The sequence below is a fragment of the Artibeus jamaicensis genome, unplaced genomic scaffold, assembly GCF_021234435.1.
Source record: "Artibeus jamaicensis isolate MK-2021 breed Jamaican fruit bat unplaced genomic scaffold, CSHL_Jam_final contig_1015, whole genome shotgun sequence".
In the NCBI taxonomy this organism is placed as follows: Eukaryota; Metazoa; Chordata; class Mammalia; order Chiroptera; family Phyllostomidae; genus Artibeus; species Artibeus jamaicensis.
This window is the reverse complement of record NW_026521194.1, coordinates 17925152-17938759: the sequence shown is the minus strand read 5'-3', so window position 1 is coordinate 17938759 and position 13608 is coordinate 17925152. Positions and strand designations below refer to the sequence as shown.

The window sequence follows — 13608 nt, the reverse complement described above, 5'->3', positions numbered from 1 at the left end:
CTCTAGTGAAAACGGCACAACACACAAGTACTTCCGACGTGCTGTTTGGCAGCTGCACATCCTAGCTGTGTGTCGTACAGCCATTTGGAAACACTGGCAGTTGTTAAGAAGTCACCTTTATTTCTAAAACTGTTACAATTACACAACATATGTTTACAAAACACTTGTCACTGATGAGTCTGCACTTCTGAAGAGAATCAATTACACATAAAATAAATTTATAGATAAAAGTAAACAGGGCTAGATTCTCCACTATAATACTGATTCTAAATAAAGTTGGCTGCAAAATTTAAAGTTTTCTACCTTCTACAGCATGGTGTGGAATTTTAGGTATCAAGTACCTTAGGAGCTTTCTCGATTTCAACAAGGCACATCCTGCAGTTTCCAGCAATTGACAACCTTTCATGGTAACAGAATCGAGGGATCTGCATGCCAACCTTTTCACAAGCCTAGAAAACAACATGTAAAAAACTTCTGCATTAGAATAACCTGACCTCATCCTTGTCCTGCTTAGAACGAAAAAACACAGGGAGGGAAAAATGAGGCCATCCCCTACCTACCTCATTATTCCTATTTATAAATATCTGCATCTTCATTCTTACTTCATCCCTGAAGAGATTTACCTCTTTTGCTCTTCATTCCAACCTGTCTACTCTGAAGCTGCCCCTTTAAGGATCCTCAGCATGTCTACACCTTGTGTGGAAGAAACTAGAATGAAGAATCCTCAGACTGTGCTGAAGGCTTGATCCCCCATTTCCACTCTGAACCACTGTTCACCATACCCCTTCAAACTCTGTCCCAGTGGTCCAATACATGGACTTCCTCTTTGCCTAACTGTCCTCCTTTGGATTAGAGACTCCACTCCACACTGTCTAGCTGGCTATGATCTAGTTCCTCCTTTGGCTCCACATACCCCACCCAGGACTTACTCTCCCATTGTGGCTAAAGCTCTTCCCAGGTCCTGTTTGCCTAGTAAGGGAGATTAGTTCTGATCTACCAATTACCATTTCTCCTTCTCTGAGCCTGTAATAAACGTACGTATTCAAATTTCCTCGAGAGTTAGTTCTTCCAGCCTTAGCCCTCACGCTAAAGCAATCTCATCAATGTCCAATGCCTTAACTACTTAGTAAAAATGTAATGCATCTTCCTACATGCTGCATGCAGTGGGTATAGTGGTGAGCGAGACATTATCCCAGCCTTTGAACTATCTCACATTCCAAGTGAATACACCTAATCTTGATCTGCAACCCAGAGTCCTCCCTTCTGCAAGCTTTAAACTTAATAGGAGTTTATCCAAGTGTATGCTCCATAGAGTTAAAATTCAACCTATCTCTGTCCCCTACTATGTCCCCAAATAAACTAAAAAAGGATTCACAAAAAGTCCTCTGCTCTTCATGACTCCTAAAGGACTGCCTACTTATATCTCACTCTCCTTTGACTCAGCCATCATGTTTTCATTCCCACTGCTACCATCTATTTTAGGCCTTTTCAATTCCACTCCACTACAGCAAGATACTCTTTCCTTGTCTCTCACTTCAGTCTTGTTACTCTCCAAGCCTTCATGCTACTGTCGCTGCCATATTCCTGAACAGCCACGAAAACGCCTGATGGGTCAAACTACAAGCACTTCAGCATGGCATATATCTTCTTTCATGACAGGACCTTCCCTACCAGAACAACTTGATTTCCTGTTATCTTTTACATATACCTTACATTCCATCAATACCAAACTATATGAAGCAACCTTGTCTAAGACCTTCACAATCTCCTCAGGGATCGTCTGAGACACACCTCGCTTCTCCTTCCACTACCTCCTGTTCCTGCCTAACTAGCCTGCACTACCTCAAACACATTTTTGTTACATATTTATTGTTTACATGTCTACTCCTGGCAGAGAGCCTAAAAGTGGGGGGCTGAAATGAATAAAGAGCATTCAGCTCTGTGGTAACTTGCAGATGGAATAAAGCATTGCTTCTGCATGACCAATTTTGTTAGTTCTAGAGGAAATTAGAGAAACTAAATATTCAACAATGTATTACCCTTCATTTACCTGTTTTGTAGGTTATAGTCCTAGAAGTATACTGAAAACAGAAAGGTTATATGAAAGTCAAAAGCATCAAGCAGGCTCACCACAAACAAAGGTTACCTTCTCCCCAAACTTACCCATATTAACTCATTTATTTCAAATTTCTCAATGAGTATTGGTGTGGAAGGCAGAAGTGAAAGAACTGCCATAAATCACTAAGAAAGTCAGACACAGATGAATGACAACTTACTCTGAAATACCAAAATTTCAAGTCAAACTTATTTTCATGTAGCTTTACCACCCCTAGCTCCTTTATGAGCGTTTATTAAGGCATCTTAAAAATTTTAGAGGTAAATTAAACAGTATAAAGGAAATAAATTGGTATTCACAAAAAAAAGCAGAACATACACAAAAACACAGAGTTAGAATATATGCCTACTTGAAGGACGGTAGTTCCAGGTTCCACCATGACAGACTGACCATCGACAAACACTTCAATCAAGTTGCTTGCTGCTGTGGCAGTTGTTCGAACTGACCATCAAAAATATTGAAGTGAAAGATAAGATAACAGGGTTGAATTTATTATAGCAGAAGATAATGGGTTAATTAACCTATAACCCTAAAATTTCTCTAGACTGCAAATTATATGACACTGAATTAGAAACAAAGGCTCTTTAAATCCTGACTACCAGATTATAGTTGTCTTCTTTTAATAATTAAAACTTTTAATAGCACTAAAAATACGTTCACGGGAAGGACACTTTCTAAAAGCAGAATGACTGTTTTTTCCATTTTGGCACTGATGGGGAGTTGCGACTGCTTTCTATTTCATGGTAATTTCTATAAACTATTAGAGGGAAAGCTATATTTTTTAATTATTCTATTTGACTTGGGTCATTTTCTTCTATTTTTATTTAAAACAAATTAAGAGTTTAGGGTCTTTCAAGAAACATTCCATTGCCCTATGAATTTATGAAAATAGACAGTTAAGTATAAATAAATGCAATTTAAAAAATACTCACCATATTCTTTAGGAGACTTAGCAAGGCCTGCTAAGGCCCTTCTTACAGGTATCCTTAACATGTTGCTAAGAAAAAAGCAAAGAATAGTTACATTATTGTAGAAAAATCCTAATTACAAACTTCTGGTAATATTTTATTATTTTAAAGCATTACACATACATCATTTCACTGAACATTCACAAATACTGACTTTTCCCTCAATCTATTCTCATCTATAACCTATAGGCGAGAATATTCAGTCTCAAAGAGATTACCGACTTATACAATGTAAAGGAGCTACGAAAAGCAGCTGGGATATAAATGTGGGCCTTCTAATTCTGTTAAAGATAGTTTTGTTGTTTTTAACTATCAACAAATTATCCCATTAAAACACTACTACATAGTAAAATAAATTTCAAGAATAACAATTAGCTTGTGAGAGCTATGTAAAATAAAGCTTACCTTTCTGCCTTTGTTTTCTATCAATATGCCTTCTAACATTCTATATTCTGAGCAGTTATATGCTGTCCCGAAGGCTCCTGAGAAGTTCTGAGTTGGCTCCCAAGCCCAACACTGTAAAGCGTCTGGAGTGCCCTTTTCTGTGCCGAGTAGTACATGTGTCTTATAGATTTGCAATGATCTGTTTATATGCCTGTTCTCCTCCCACCGTATCATTAACTTCTTGAATCTACCTTTAGCGCCTAGCCCCGAGGTTGATACACAGTAAGCCCTAAATCTGTGGTTCTCAACCAGGAACAATTTTCGTTCCTAGGAAACATGTGGAAATGTCTGCACACATTATTTGTTGTCACAACAGGGGAAAAACTAGAAGCATCTAGGGGACAGAGGCCAGGGTGCTGCTACTAAACATCCTACAATGCACAGGACAGCCCCACAATAAAGAATTATCCAAAGTGTCAACAGTACTGAAAGTTGAAAACTCCTGCTCTAAAAGGTTTGCTGAATTACTGAAATATATGAAAGTGGGTAATATAAATAACACCAATTAAAGACATACATAAAGAAAAGTTAGCTGAACTTTTAGAAGTTTTTCTCCATTCACTTGATCAGATGGGTGAAGCATCTAAATTTTTCATTTGGAATTTAAAGAAATACAAATGTGATCAGAATGTATCAACATAAAACACTTCAAAGATAAAGAAAGTGGAAAATAATACATGTACCTAAGTTTGAAGCATTAAGTTTCACGTACCTATTATAGGTGTATATAACAGGAAATTTCATTGAATCAGATTTCAATAATTCATAGATTTCATTAATTCTGAATTTGTGATACTGAAATCTGCAGACATCAGGTCTGTCACCTACTGATGATTTTTGGTAAATGAAAGTTTCAGCTTATTTACAGAGCAGAAAGAAAACAATACTTCCTAGGCTATGTATACCTTCTAAGCTATGTATTACTAGTTGGAGCTCAATAAATGTCAGTTACAGCTGAAATCAATTTAGGTGGTACTAGCCACTTAAGATCGGTTTTAAAGTGCTCTTCTTTTGTACTCCTTTTTACTATTAGTACATACTGCGTATACATCTCTATTATTCCACGTAGTAAACCGTAGGTTAGCAATCAGTTTAAGTATCTACTGAACTATAAGCTCCTTGACGAGGAACAATCCACTTTGGTCACTTCTTTTCTCTGAAGACCTAGCACCACGCCCTCGGAAAAAGAACCATCAAATAGTCTAATCACAATTTCCAGAATGAGCAGCCATCTGTCCAATTAAAATCTACTGATACAGAGGTAAACCTCAATTTGCTGAATTCTAGTGACAGATTCAAAATCACAAACCAACAGTTTATACAACAATATAAAAACTTTAATACTATTATTTTGTCTCCAGTACAATTTAATAGTGCCCATTTTAGCTAAGAAATCTACGAGAACTAGGCTAGCTGTTATAAATCAGCATCAAATGGCATACCGCACAGTCCCCAACGTAAGAAATACAGGTTGCGGGCCTGCCCGGGGAGCTCAGTTGGTTGGAGTGTCATCCTTCACACCAAAAGGTTACGGATTCAATCCCAGTCAGGGCACATACCTAGGTTGCAGGTTCAACCCTGGTTGGGGTACAGGGTGTGCATGGGAGGCAACTGATTGATGTTTCTCTCTCTTTCCCTTCCTCTCTTCCTAAAATCGATAAACATATCCTTGGGTAAGGACTTAAAACAAAGAAATACAGATGGCAAATCTTTGATATGTACTTCACACATATTTAACTACCATGGAGGAACAACCCTTTTTGTTTTAGGGACAATACTACTCCGCCTTCTCCATTCTCCACTTCTCTCCTTCCAAGGTACTACCCTAGTACTAGCCGCCAACATCTCCAGCCCCTAACAGGTCTCTGGCTCCACAGTTTCCCCAGCCTCTCCCTTCCTCCCACCAGGTGGGGCCTCAGACTGAAATGCCACTCCCTCAGATCTTTCTTCTCATCCTTCCAATTTTGGCTACAAAGCCATTGCTCGGGGAGGCTTTCATTGACCAACCTATCTAAAATCTCCTAACTATTCCCCTGGCACCTCAACCATTTCGTTCTTCTTCATGGACTTCTTTCTAGCTTCTAGTAGATGTTCAATAACTATTTGCTAAATGAAATATTTTTTAAAAGATTTTATTTATTTACTTTTAGAGAGAGTGGAAGGGAGAAAGAGAAGCAGAGAAACATCAGTGGGTAAGAGAAACATGGATGGGTTGCCTCTCAGGCTTTTGGCTCACAGGCCAGTGCTCAATCCACTGAGCCACACCAGCTAGGGCTGCTAAATAAATTCTATCTTCAATCTCTGTACATAAACGTGCACTTACTTCAATTAGTGCAGGCTCTCAGGCATCACTGTAATGCCCTGCTTAACAATGCACACACAATTTAGTGAAAAACAACATTCCTCAAAAAAAACCCCTTGATGTTTATTCATCGGAAACTGTTCACATTACATTTTCTGAACCCTCAATTGTCTGATCCAATCTTACAGTGCTGTACATGCATTAAATCCCAAGAACTTTTGAACAATGTAGCTTTGTTATTCCCAGTGCGACCCTGGGCTAACTTTTTCTATATCTTTTCGTTCAGTTTCCCCACCAGTGAAAATAATAAAAAGTACTGCCCAATGCAACCAGTGGACAAAACTAAAAACAAACAAAAGAAACAATCATAGGTATGGACGGTTGCTATGGTAATGAGGCCAAACAATGATGCGCTGTACCAGCTAAGTAATAATTTTAAAAGAAAGGCTCAGTCTTTAGGCCTGTCACTTGATACAGGTCCTCTTCCAGGGAACAACACGACCTCCTGTCCAGAAAGGGGCATGTCCTGCATTTCCCCTGCGGAGGGAAGGTCACCCACAAGCCTGCATTCAGGCCAGCAATCCCCAGGGCCTCCAGAACCTCTTCTCTGCGTCTGCAGCAGACCAGAAACCGTGGCTACACGGGCCTCACCCGCCGGTTCTCAAGGGTTCCCGGGGAGGCGGAGTGGGACGGGGCGCCCACTTCAAGGACAAGAGGAGAATGAGTCTCCTGGGCCAAAGAAGACAGCTTTGTTAAGAAAGAAACTCCTGTGGCCGAGGTACCGCAACCTTCTCACCCAAACATGACCTCACCTTCTCCCTAGAGCCTCCGAGGGTGCTCTGCAGAACTGTCTGCAACACACCGACCCCCTTAGACGCCCGATTGCTTATTCAATATGGCGGCTCTGGCTAACTCCGCCCGCCGGGCCTGGAGAACGGGAAGCCAGGAGGGACTAGAAACTTCAGATTCTACAATCTCCCCGCTAGATTGAGTTCGGCCATTTCCGTCAGTTTGACAGAAGGCGGGGCGAACGGCGTGACAGCCGGGAGGAGGCCGGGATTGGAGGCCTGGACCGCGGTTCCGCCGGAAGTAACGGGGAGGCATTGACGGAGCTTCCTCGGTTGTCTCCGGTGCTCGAGGGGGCGGGTACTGTAAATATCTGGAGGTCGAGGAGGTACTAATTTAAGCAATGCCCCATTTATTAGTTTATTTCTATCCACAAAGAAAGGTCCACGGAAAATTGGTGGGCCATTTAATTCAGAGCCCGGGTTTTTGCGTTGAGGAATGAAAAGGTTAACGTACTTTGACGTTAAACTTCCGGCGGGCGCGGCGGAGGGAAACGCCTCCATCTCTATATAAGGGATTTTCCGGCTTTTTGCGGCCCTTTCCTTTTTAGCGCTCGGCGCCTGTGAGCCCGCGCTCCTCTTTCCTCTGTTGCCGCCGGGTTCCTGGGTCAGCCGACACCATGGGTTTTGGAGACCTGAAAAGCCCCGCCGGTCTCCAGGTGCTCAACGACTATCTGGCGGACAAGAGCTACATCGAGGGGTAAGCGGACGGGCTGGGCCGGGTGCGCCCGAGACCACGTGGCGCTGTCCCCTGCGGCTGGAGGAGAGGCAGCCCGGCCTCCGCCCCCTTAGGGTAGGGGCCTCAAAGGGAAAAGGGGTAAAAAATGTGCCTTTTAAAATGACTTACCTGATTTCAGGTTTTTCTGCGTGTTAGGTCAGTAAGTGTAAATCTATAGGTGTGCGTTAGAGATTGCAACCTTTGAGGTCTATCAAGTGTCAGGCATTCCTTAGGATGAACAAAACAGAGGGTTCTTTACCTTCAGGAGCTTATTTTCTTTGGATCTGATGCAGTTTAGGTAACCCGGTAATAACTGGACGAAACTCCAATAATAAATTTGAGAGAGGAAGCATTTGTCCTTTTCTTTGATGGTGTTTGTGGCAAAACTTTTAAAGTCCCATGTACTTTTGTGTCGTTGGCAGGTATGTGCCATCACAAGCAGACGTGGCAGTATTTGAAGCAATTTCCGGCCCACCACCTGCTGATTTGTATCATGCCCTACGTTGGTACAACCACATCAAGTCCTATGAAAAGGAAAAAGCCAGGTAAGATTATCTTTGGTTATCTGGTGAGTAGAAATGTTTCCTATACCTTTTCTTAAGATTTTATTTATTTTCAGAGAGAGGAGAAGGAGAAAGAAGGAGAGAAACATCCCCAACTGGAGACCTGGCCCGCAACCAGGCATGTGCCTTGACTGGGAATCAGACCAGCAACCTTTGGTTTGCTGCAGGGTGCCCAGCCACTGAGCCACACCAGTCAGGGCACTTCTAAGCTTTAACTCAGGATTTTCACTTGATAGAATTGGACTCAGGCTACTTTAGTTTTGTTGGAATGTTGTAATAATAAGGGTTTACTTAACGGTTTAATAGTTTGGTTTTTTTTATCCTTTTAAAGCCTGCCTGGAGTGAAGAAAGCTTTGGGCAAGTATGGCCCTGCTAATGTGGAAGACACCACAGGAAGTGGAGCTACAGATGGTAACGATGATGATGACATTGATCTCTTTGGATCTGATGATGAGGAGGTATGGAATAAATTGGTATAAGTATATCATTGTGCTTAAGCACAGACTCTGTAGCCTAATTGCCTGGGTTTGGATCCTGGCTTCATTTTATTACCTGCCTTTTAAAAATTCTCACTGGTTACATGATGAATGAAATCAAATCACCATCTTTCGGCTGATGTCGTGATGGATTTGCATTTTTCTGATAAAGCTGGTCTTTGCTATGATGACCCCACTGTCTTTAAGTTGACGAACAACCAGCTTTGTGAAATGAATTAAATTTTCTCTTTACAGGAAAGCGAAGAAGCAAAAAGACTAAGAGAAGAACGCCTTGCACAGTATGAGTCAAAGAAAGCCAAAAGTAGGTCATTTTATAATTGTGTTTGTCTTCATTTCATCGTAGTATAAATAATCTTCAAAGATTAATCTGTAATTTCCTCCATTTTTACCAACTAGGTCAGTAAACCTGTAGAAGTGGGTCTTCAGATTTCCACAGTTACTGGTCTGCAGCTGTTCTGACGGTGGCAGTTGTGGCATTCCTCTGTGGGAAAGGAACTGTTACACAGTTAACACCTCTTTCTTAGCAAAGCAGAAAGTGGGCACGTGTGTGACAGACACAGGATGTGTTCTGTATTCTGTGTAGCTAACGAGAGATGATCCCTTTTGTAACAGATGGTTTGTCATGTGTCTTGGATTAATTAGGTTAAAAAAGATGGTAGAATATTTGAGTAATGCTGTTTCTTACACTTTTTTCTAGAACCCGCGCTTGTTGCCAAGTCTTCCATCTTACTAGATGTGAAACCTTGGGATGATGAGACGGACATGGCGAAACTAGAGGAGTGTGTCAGGAGCATTCAAGCAGACGGCTTGGTCTGGGGCTCTTGTGAGTTTAGTCTTTGCTCTTTGTTTTGTTTCTGAAATTGACGTTGGGAATTTGCGCGGTTTCAACATTTGCCAATGAATAGTACTTGTCTAAGATTTTTCTTAATGCTCTTTTCAGCTAAACTGGTTCCAGTGGGGTATGGAATTAAAAAACTTCAAATACAGTGTGTAGTGGAAGACGATAAAATTGGAACAGACATGCTGGAGGAGCGGATCACTGCTTTTGAGGACTATGTACAGTCCATGGATGTGGCTGCTTTCAACAAGGTCTGAAGTCCGTCCTGGATTGTTGCCCTTAAATAAAAGCTTGAAAGAAAAAGCTTGGCTCTTGACTGTTTAATAAGAGGGTGGTATGGTTGCCCCTTGAACAATACAAGAGGTTGGGGTGTTAACCCCCAACATGGTCAGAAGTTCGTGGTTATCTTTGTTCCCCCAAAACTTAGTCCCTAGCTCTCCATAGGGGATCGGTTCCAGGACTGCTCATGGATACTAAGTTTCTTGCATAAAATAGCAGAAAACAATCCACGCATTCTGTCTCTGCGTCATCCAGAGATGCAAGACCCAAGGGTACATTGGACTGACTACAGTTTAGAATTTGCATATAAGTGGATCTACAGAGTTTGAACCCATCTTAAAGGGTTAACTATATTCCTTCCATTTTTAGTAATTTGGTGAATGTGTGATTTGTAATGTAAATTTGGGTTATTTTTTTTTTAAGGTTTTAGAGAGAGGTTAAGGGAGGAAGCAAAATGTCAATTCAACCCTGACGGATAAGACCTGCAAACCAGGCATGTGCTTTGATGGAGAAATAAAAAACCAGTGACCTTTCAGTTTGCTGGACAATTCCCCAACCAAATGGGCCACTGCAGTCAGGGCTGGGTCAGTATTGTTAGACTAAGTGCAAAAAAAGAGGGAAACTACCTCTTACAAAAGCTCTGTAAGTAGGTGTTACAGATTTTATAAACTGATTTAAATGGGCTTAATCTCAGTATAATTGTATTTAACTAGTGATGTCTTCAGCAGTGCATGATGATAACCATTTTTATGACTTTGAAGTTTTCCTATCTTATTTTTAAGAGAAATTGGTGAGCTAAAAACTTCATTTATGGATATTTTGGGTTAAGAGTTTAGCCCTGTGGTTTGATGGTTCAGACCTTGCGCTTTGCAAGGAGTTGCCTGAGCTAGGTTTCTTCAGTGGGAATATTAGGGTTACCTTAAACTAAGTCATGTCAAATGAGTGTAAAGCTCTTACTTGGGCAATACTGGGCACCTGGTGAATAATGTCAATTACTCTCTGTGGGATAGTCAAACTTTGGGAGTTAAAAGGAATTTCATGCTGAGACAGACTAGACCTAAATGTCTAATGAAGTAACCTAGCATCTTCAAGCTGGTTGTTAACTTGTGACTGAGAAATCACAATTTCAGAGGTTAAATGTGGACGTGCAATATTACTAAAAGACACCTAACACAAAGCAGGGTAACAGGGTAAGGGAAGGGCTCCGAGAATTTCTCATGAATTAACCATTTGCCCAGATGCAATCATGTCTGACCCTATACAAAGGAGAAAGTGAGAAGTGTTGGGGAGTGTGTTTTGAGTAGTAGCCTTGTGTGGTGTGAGGGAGATTATATAGATAGATTCCCAGGCTAATTGATTCCCAGGCTATGGTTTTTTTGAAAGCCTGGCTTGGGTGGGGTGTGACGGTGAGTGGGGCTAAGTGGGGCATCTTTCTCATTTGGAATCTGGACCCACGGACCCACTGGGGTAGAAGTACTTCTGCACCAAGCGAGGTGGTACCGCAGGTAAATGTGCTGAGATGAAGGCAGGACGTTAAGGGATAGTCACATCCTGGGAACAGTTTTATCTTCATTAATTTGCCACATATATGACATTTGATTTATTTTTTTACAGTAGTTTTTATAAAAGAAGAGCTTGGAAATTGCTGACCTCTAAAGGTCTCTGTAGACCAAAGAGATGAAGTGATTTGAGGTCAGAAGTTTCCTAGCTGAAGCAGTCAATGCTGTTTTTACTTTCCCCTCTCAAATCTGATTTTCTTTATATGTGACTACCTTGAGTGTGGAAATTGTTTAAATTGTAAAGAAAGTTTGTTTAACTGGACGTGTATGTACTAAAGATTGAAATCATCTTCACTGAGCAATTTAGTCCAACAAGCCCCGGTCTAAAATCATGAGAAAATTTCAGGTTGTTAGTATCATGAGAGCCAGCAGAGGGCAGCGCCTCATTTTCTAAAGATTCAGATCAGTGGGTTCTGGAAATGCTATGGAGAGATTAACTAATGAATAGTAGCAAAAATGATTTAGGCATTGACATATTAAAGGGATTGGTACTAAGTAGCTTGACCAAAACATTAAGTTTCAACAAATATTAGTGATAAAAAACGAAAGATTAAAAATTTGTTTAAAAGGTGTTTAAAAATTCAGCATGGTGAGTTCAAGCCGCAGCTGTCTTACAAATCTTGAAAAAAGCCCTGACTGGTGAGGCTCAGTGGATTGAGTGCCGCCTGCCTGTGAACCGAAAAGCTGCTGTGATTCCCTGTCAGGGTGCCCCTCTGGGTTGCAGGCCACCCCCATTTGGGGGTGTGGGAGAGACAGGCCACTGATTGCTGATCGCTATTTCTCTCACACACTGGAGTTTCTCTCCCTCTTTCTCCTTCCTTCCTCCTCTCTGAAAATAAGTAAATGAAATATATTTTTTAAAAAACATAACTGATGACACATGTGACCACAGCTTGACTTCACAGCCTTGAATAATAAATATATTTAATAGTATCTTTTAATTTTATATTTTAAAGAGTAGATAATACATTGACATAGTTCAAAATTCAAGGGCTTATACAATGAAATCTTTGTTTACTTCCTGTTCACTTCCATAAAAGCAACTAATACCACCAGCTTCTTGGGTCTTTTCAGGGCTGGTCTGAGCAGACGCATACAGACTAACAGCAGCATTCAACACAAACAGTTCTGCACTTGGCATTTTGTCTGTAGAAACAGATAAATACCTTGGAGGTCATCTATATTTTGGATATTCCATATCAGTACATAAAAAGCTTCCTCATTTTTAAGTTACATAATCCATTGTTTCACATCTTATGTAACCAGTCTATTTATTGGATTTTTAGATTGCTTTCAATTTTTTGCTATTTATGAGCAATGCTGACATTTACATGTGAACCAGGATACTGAATGAACTGTTTTTGAACCCATAGTCTCAGAGGACATAGGTGTATGTAGAGAAAGAGATTTTATTTTTCTGTTTCTGTCTTTGGAGTGGAAGACAGGGAAAATAAGTGGCCACCTCTATTTGCATACCCCATACATGATTACAATAACTGAAACCTTGTTTATTTTTCAGGTTCAGCCTCCCCAGCACAGGGTTGGGTACAGTGTGGGAGGGAATTAAAAATGATTCATTCAGCATCACTCCTAGCTGCTATAAAAAATACAAAGAAAATGCCTAGGGAGGTGGTTCAAACACATACAAAATTGTTGAAAAAGTATGAAAGTCATTTTGTGATTAAGCAGGTATCCAAAAGTTCACAAGAAAGTAGAATTGAAGAAAAGTTTTTTTGAGAAATCAGAGCTTAAACTAGATAGACCTTGACTAGTTTGTTAAAAGGAGAGAGAGAGAGAATGTCCCAGGAGGGTATGAAAGGCGGAACGATAAACCCAGGAACATTCTGGAGGCCATTCAACCAGTTCGTCTGCATTTCCCAGTGTGTTGGATTAGACAGGGTCCAGCCAGGTTGTGAGGCATTTGGATAATAGGCTGGCGCATTCATGGGGAAACAGAGATGGTGTGGATGGAAGCAGGAAAATTAGCCTGTTATAATCCTACCATAAATAGAAATGACTAAACGATGGCATATATGCTCAACAAAATCTTTATAAGCTTAATAGAATTACTTAAAAAAATAGAGACTCTAGCAACATTGAAAAAATGCTTGATTTTATATTGTTATTATCAGAAGATAAGCTTATAGACAAAGATACAAATACAAAAAGAGTTTGCATTAGTGTTTTGAGATGCGTCATTTTTTTCCAAATACCATTTGGCACTTACTTTCCTTAGAATAAAAAAGTAAAATATACAGATAAATGCCTCCTATATGTTGTCTAATTTGGACTTTATTATAAGCCTAGGAGATTAGGCCAGCACTGTTATCACCATTTACAGGTTAGACTGAGCTCTGAAAGGTGATGTACCTGGGTATTCATCCAGTGAGAGCAGGAAGACCTCAAATCCAGGTCTTCAGAGTCCAATAATGTGTTGGTAATAGAGTGGGAAAAGTTCCTCATCCCTGCTTTTATACAA

The 13608-nt window shown here is 40.5% G+C and overlaps 2 protein-coding genes and 2 non-coding genes across 5 annotated transcripts in view; 3 read left to right on the top strand and 1 right to left on the bottom strand.

Moving 5' to 3' along the window:
* Positions 1 to 6751, bottom strand: part of NDUFS1 (NADH:ubiquinone oxidoreductase core subunit S1) — a 28909-nt gene extending 22158 nt beyond the window's left edge. Inside the window, exons 1-5 of one of the 2 annotated variants that reach the window (XM_053656761.1) lie at positions 6643 to 6746; positions 5088 to 5176; positions 3049 to 3113; positions 2466 to 2557; positions 342 to 449 (exon numbers count right to left, since the gene is read on the bottom strand). In XM_053656761.1, the coding sequence (XP_053512736.1) occupies positions 342 to 449; positions 2466 to 2557; positions 3049 to 3109 (261 nt within the window). In that variant the 5' untranslated portion in view covers positions 3110 to 3113; positions 5088 to 5176; positions 6643 to 6746. Of the gene's footprint in view, positions 1 to 341; positions 450 to 2465; positions 2558 to 3048; positions 3114 to 5087; positions 5177 to 6642 lie in introns of both variants that reach the window. The other variant, XM_037165955.2, reaches the window with a different exon arrangement.
* Positions 6752 to 7195: 444 nt separating this feature from the next.
* On the top strand, positions 7196 to 9599 carry EEF1B2 (eukaryotic translation elongation factor 1 beta 2). Its single transcript, XM_037166043.2, has 6 exons — positions 7196 to 7375; positions 7816 to 7938; positions 8288 to 8414; positions 8688 to 8754; positions 9151 to 9276; positions 9394 to 9599. Exons 1-6 carry the CDS (start codon positions 7296 to 7298, stop codon positions 9546 to 9548), a joined length of 678 nt encoding a protein of 225 aa, XP_037021938.1. The 5' UTR covers positions 7196 to 7295; the 3' UTR covers positions 9549 to 9599.
* LOC119064397 (small nucleolar RNA SNORD51) lies at positions 8529 to 8607 on the top strand. Its single transcript, XR_005085395.2, has one exon. It is a non-coding gene; the product is annotated as a small nucleolar RNA SNORD51 (small nucleolar RNA).
* On the top strand, positions 8882 to 9013 carry LOC119064398 (small nucleolar RNA SNORA41). The gene has a single exon (XR_005085396.1). It is a non-coding gene; the product is annotated as a small nucleolar RNA SNORA41 (small nucleolar RNA).
* Positions 9600 to 13608: the final 4009 nt, after the last annotated feature.

Excerpts from the sequence above, each read along its gene's own strand:
- EEF1B2 (XM_037166043.2), top strand. The coding sequence starts at position 7,296 with ATGGGTTTTGGAGACCTGAAAAGCCCCGCCGGTCTCCAGGTGCTCAAC. Across the intron at positions 7,939-8,287 it reads TATGAAAAGGAAAAAGCCAG|CCTGCCTGGAGTGAAGAAAG; the intron begins GTAAGATTATCT and ends ATCCTTTTAAAG. Across the intron at positions 9,277-9,393 it reads CGGCTTGGTCTGGGGCTCTT|CTAAACTGGTTCCAGTGGGG; the intron begins GTGAGTTTAGTC and ends TGCTCTTTTCAG.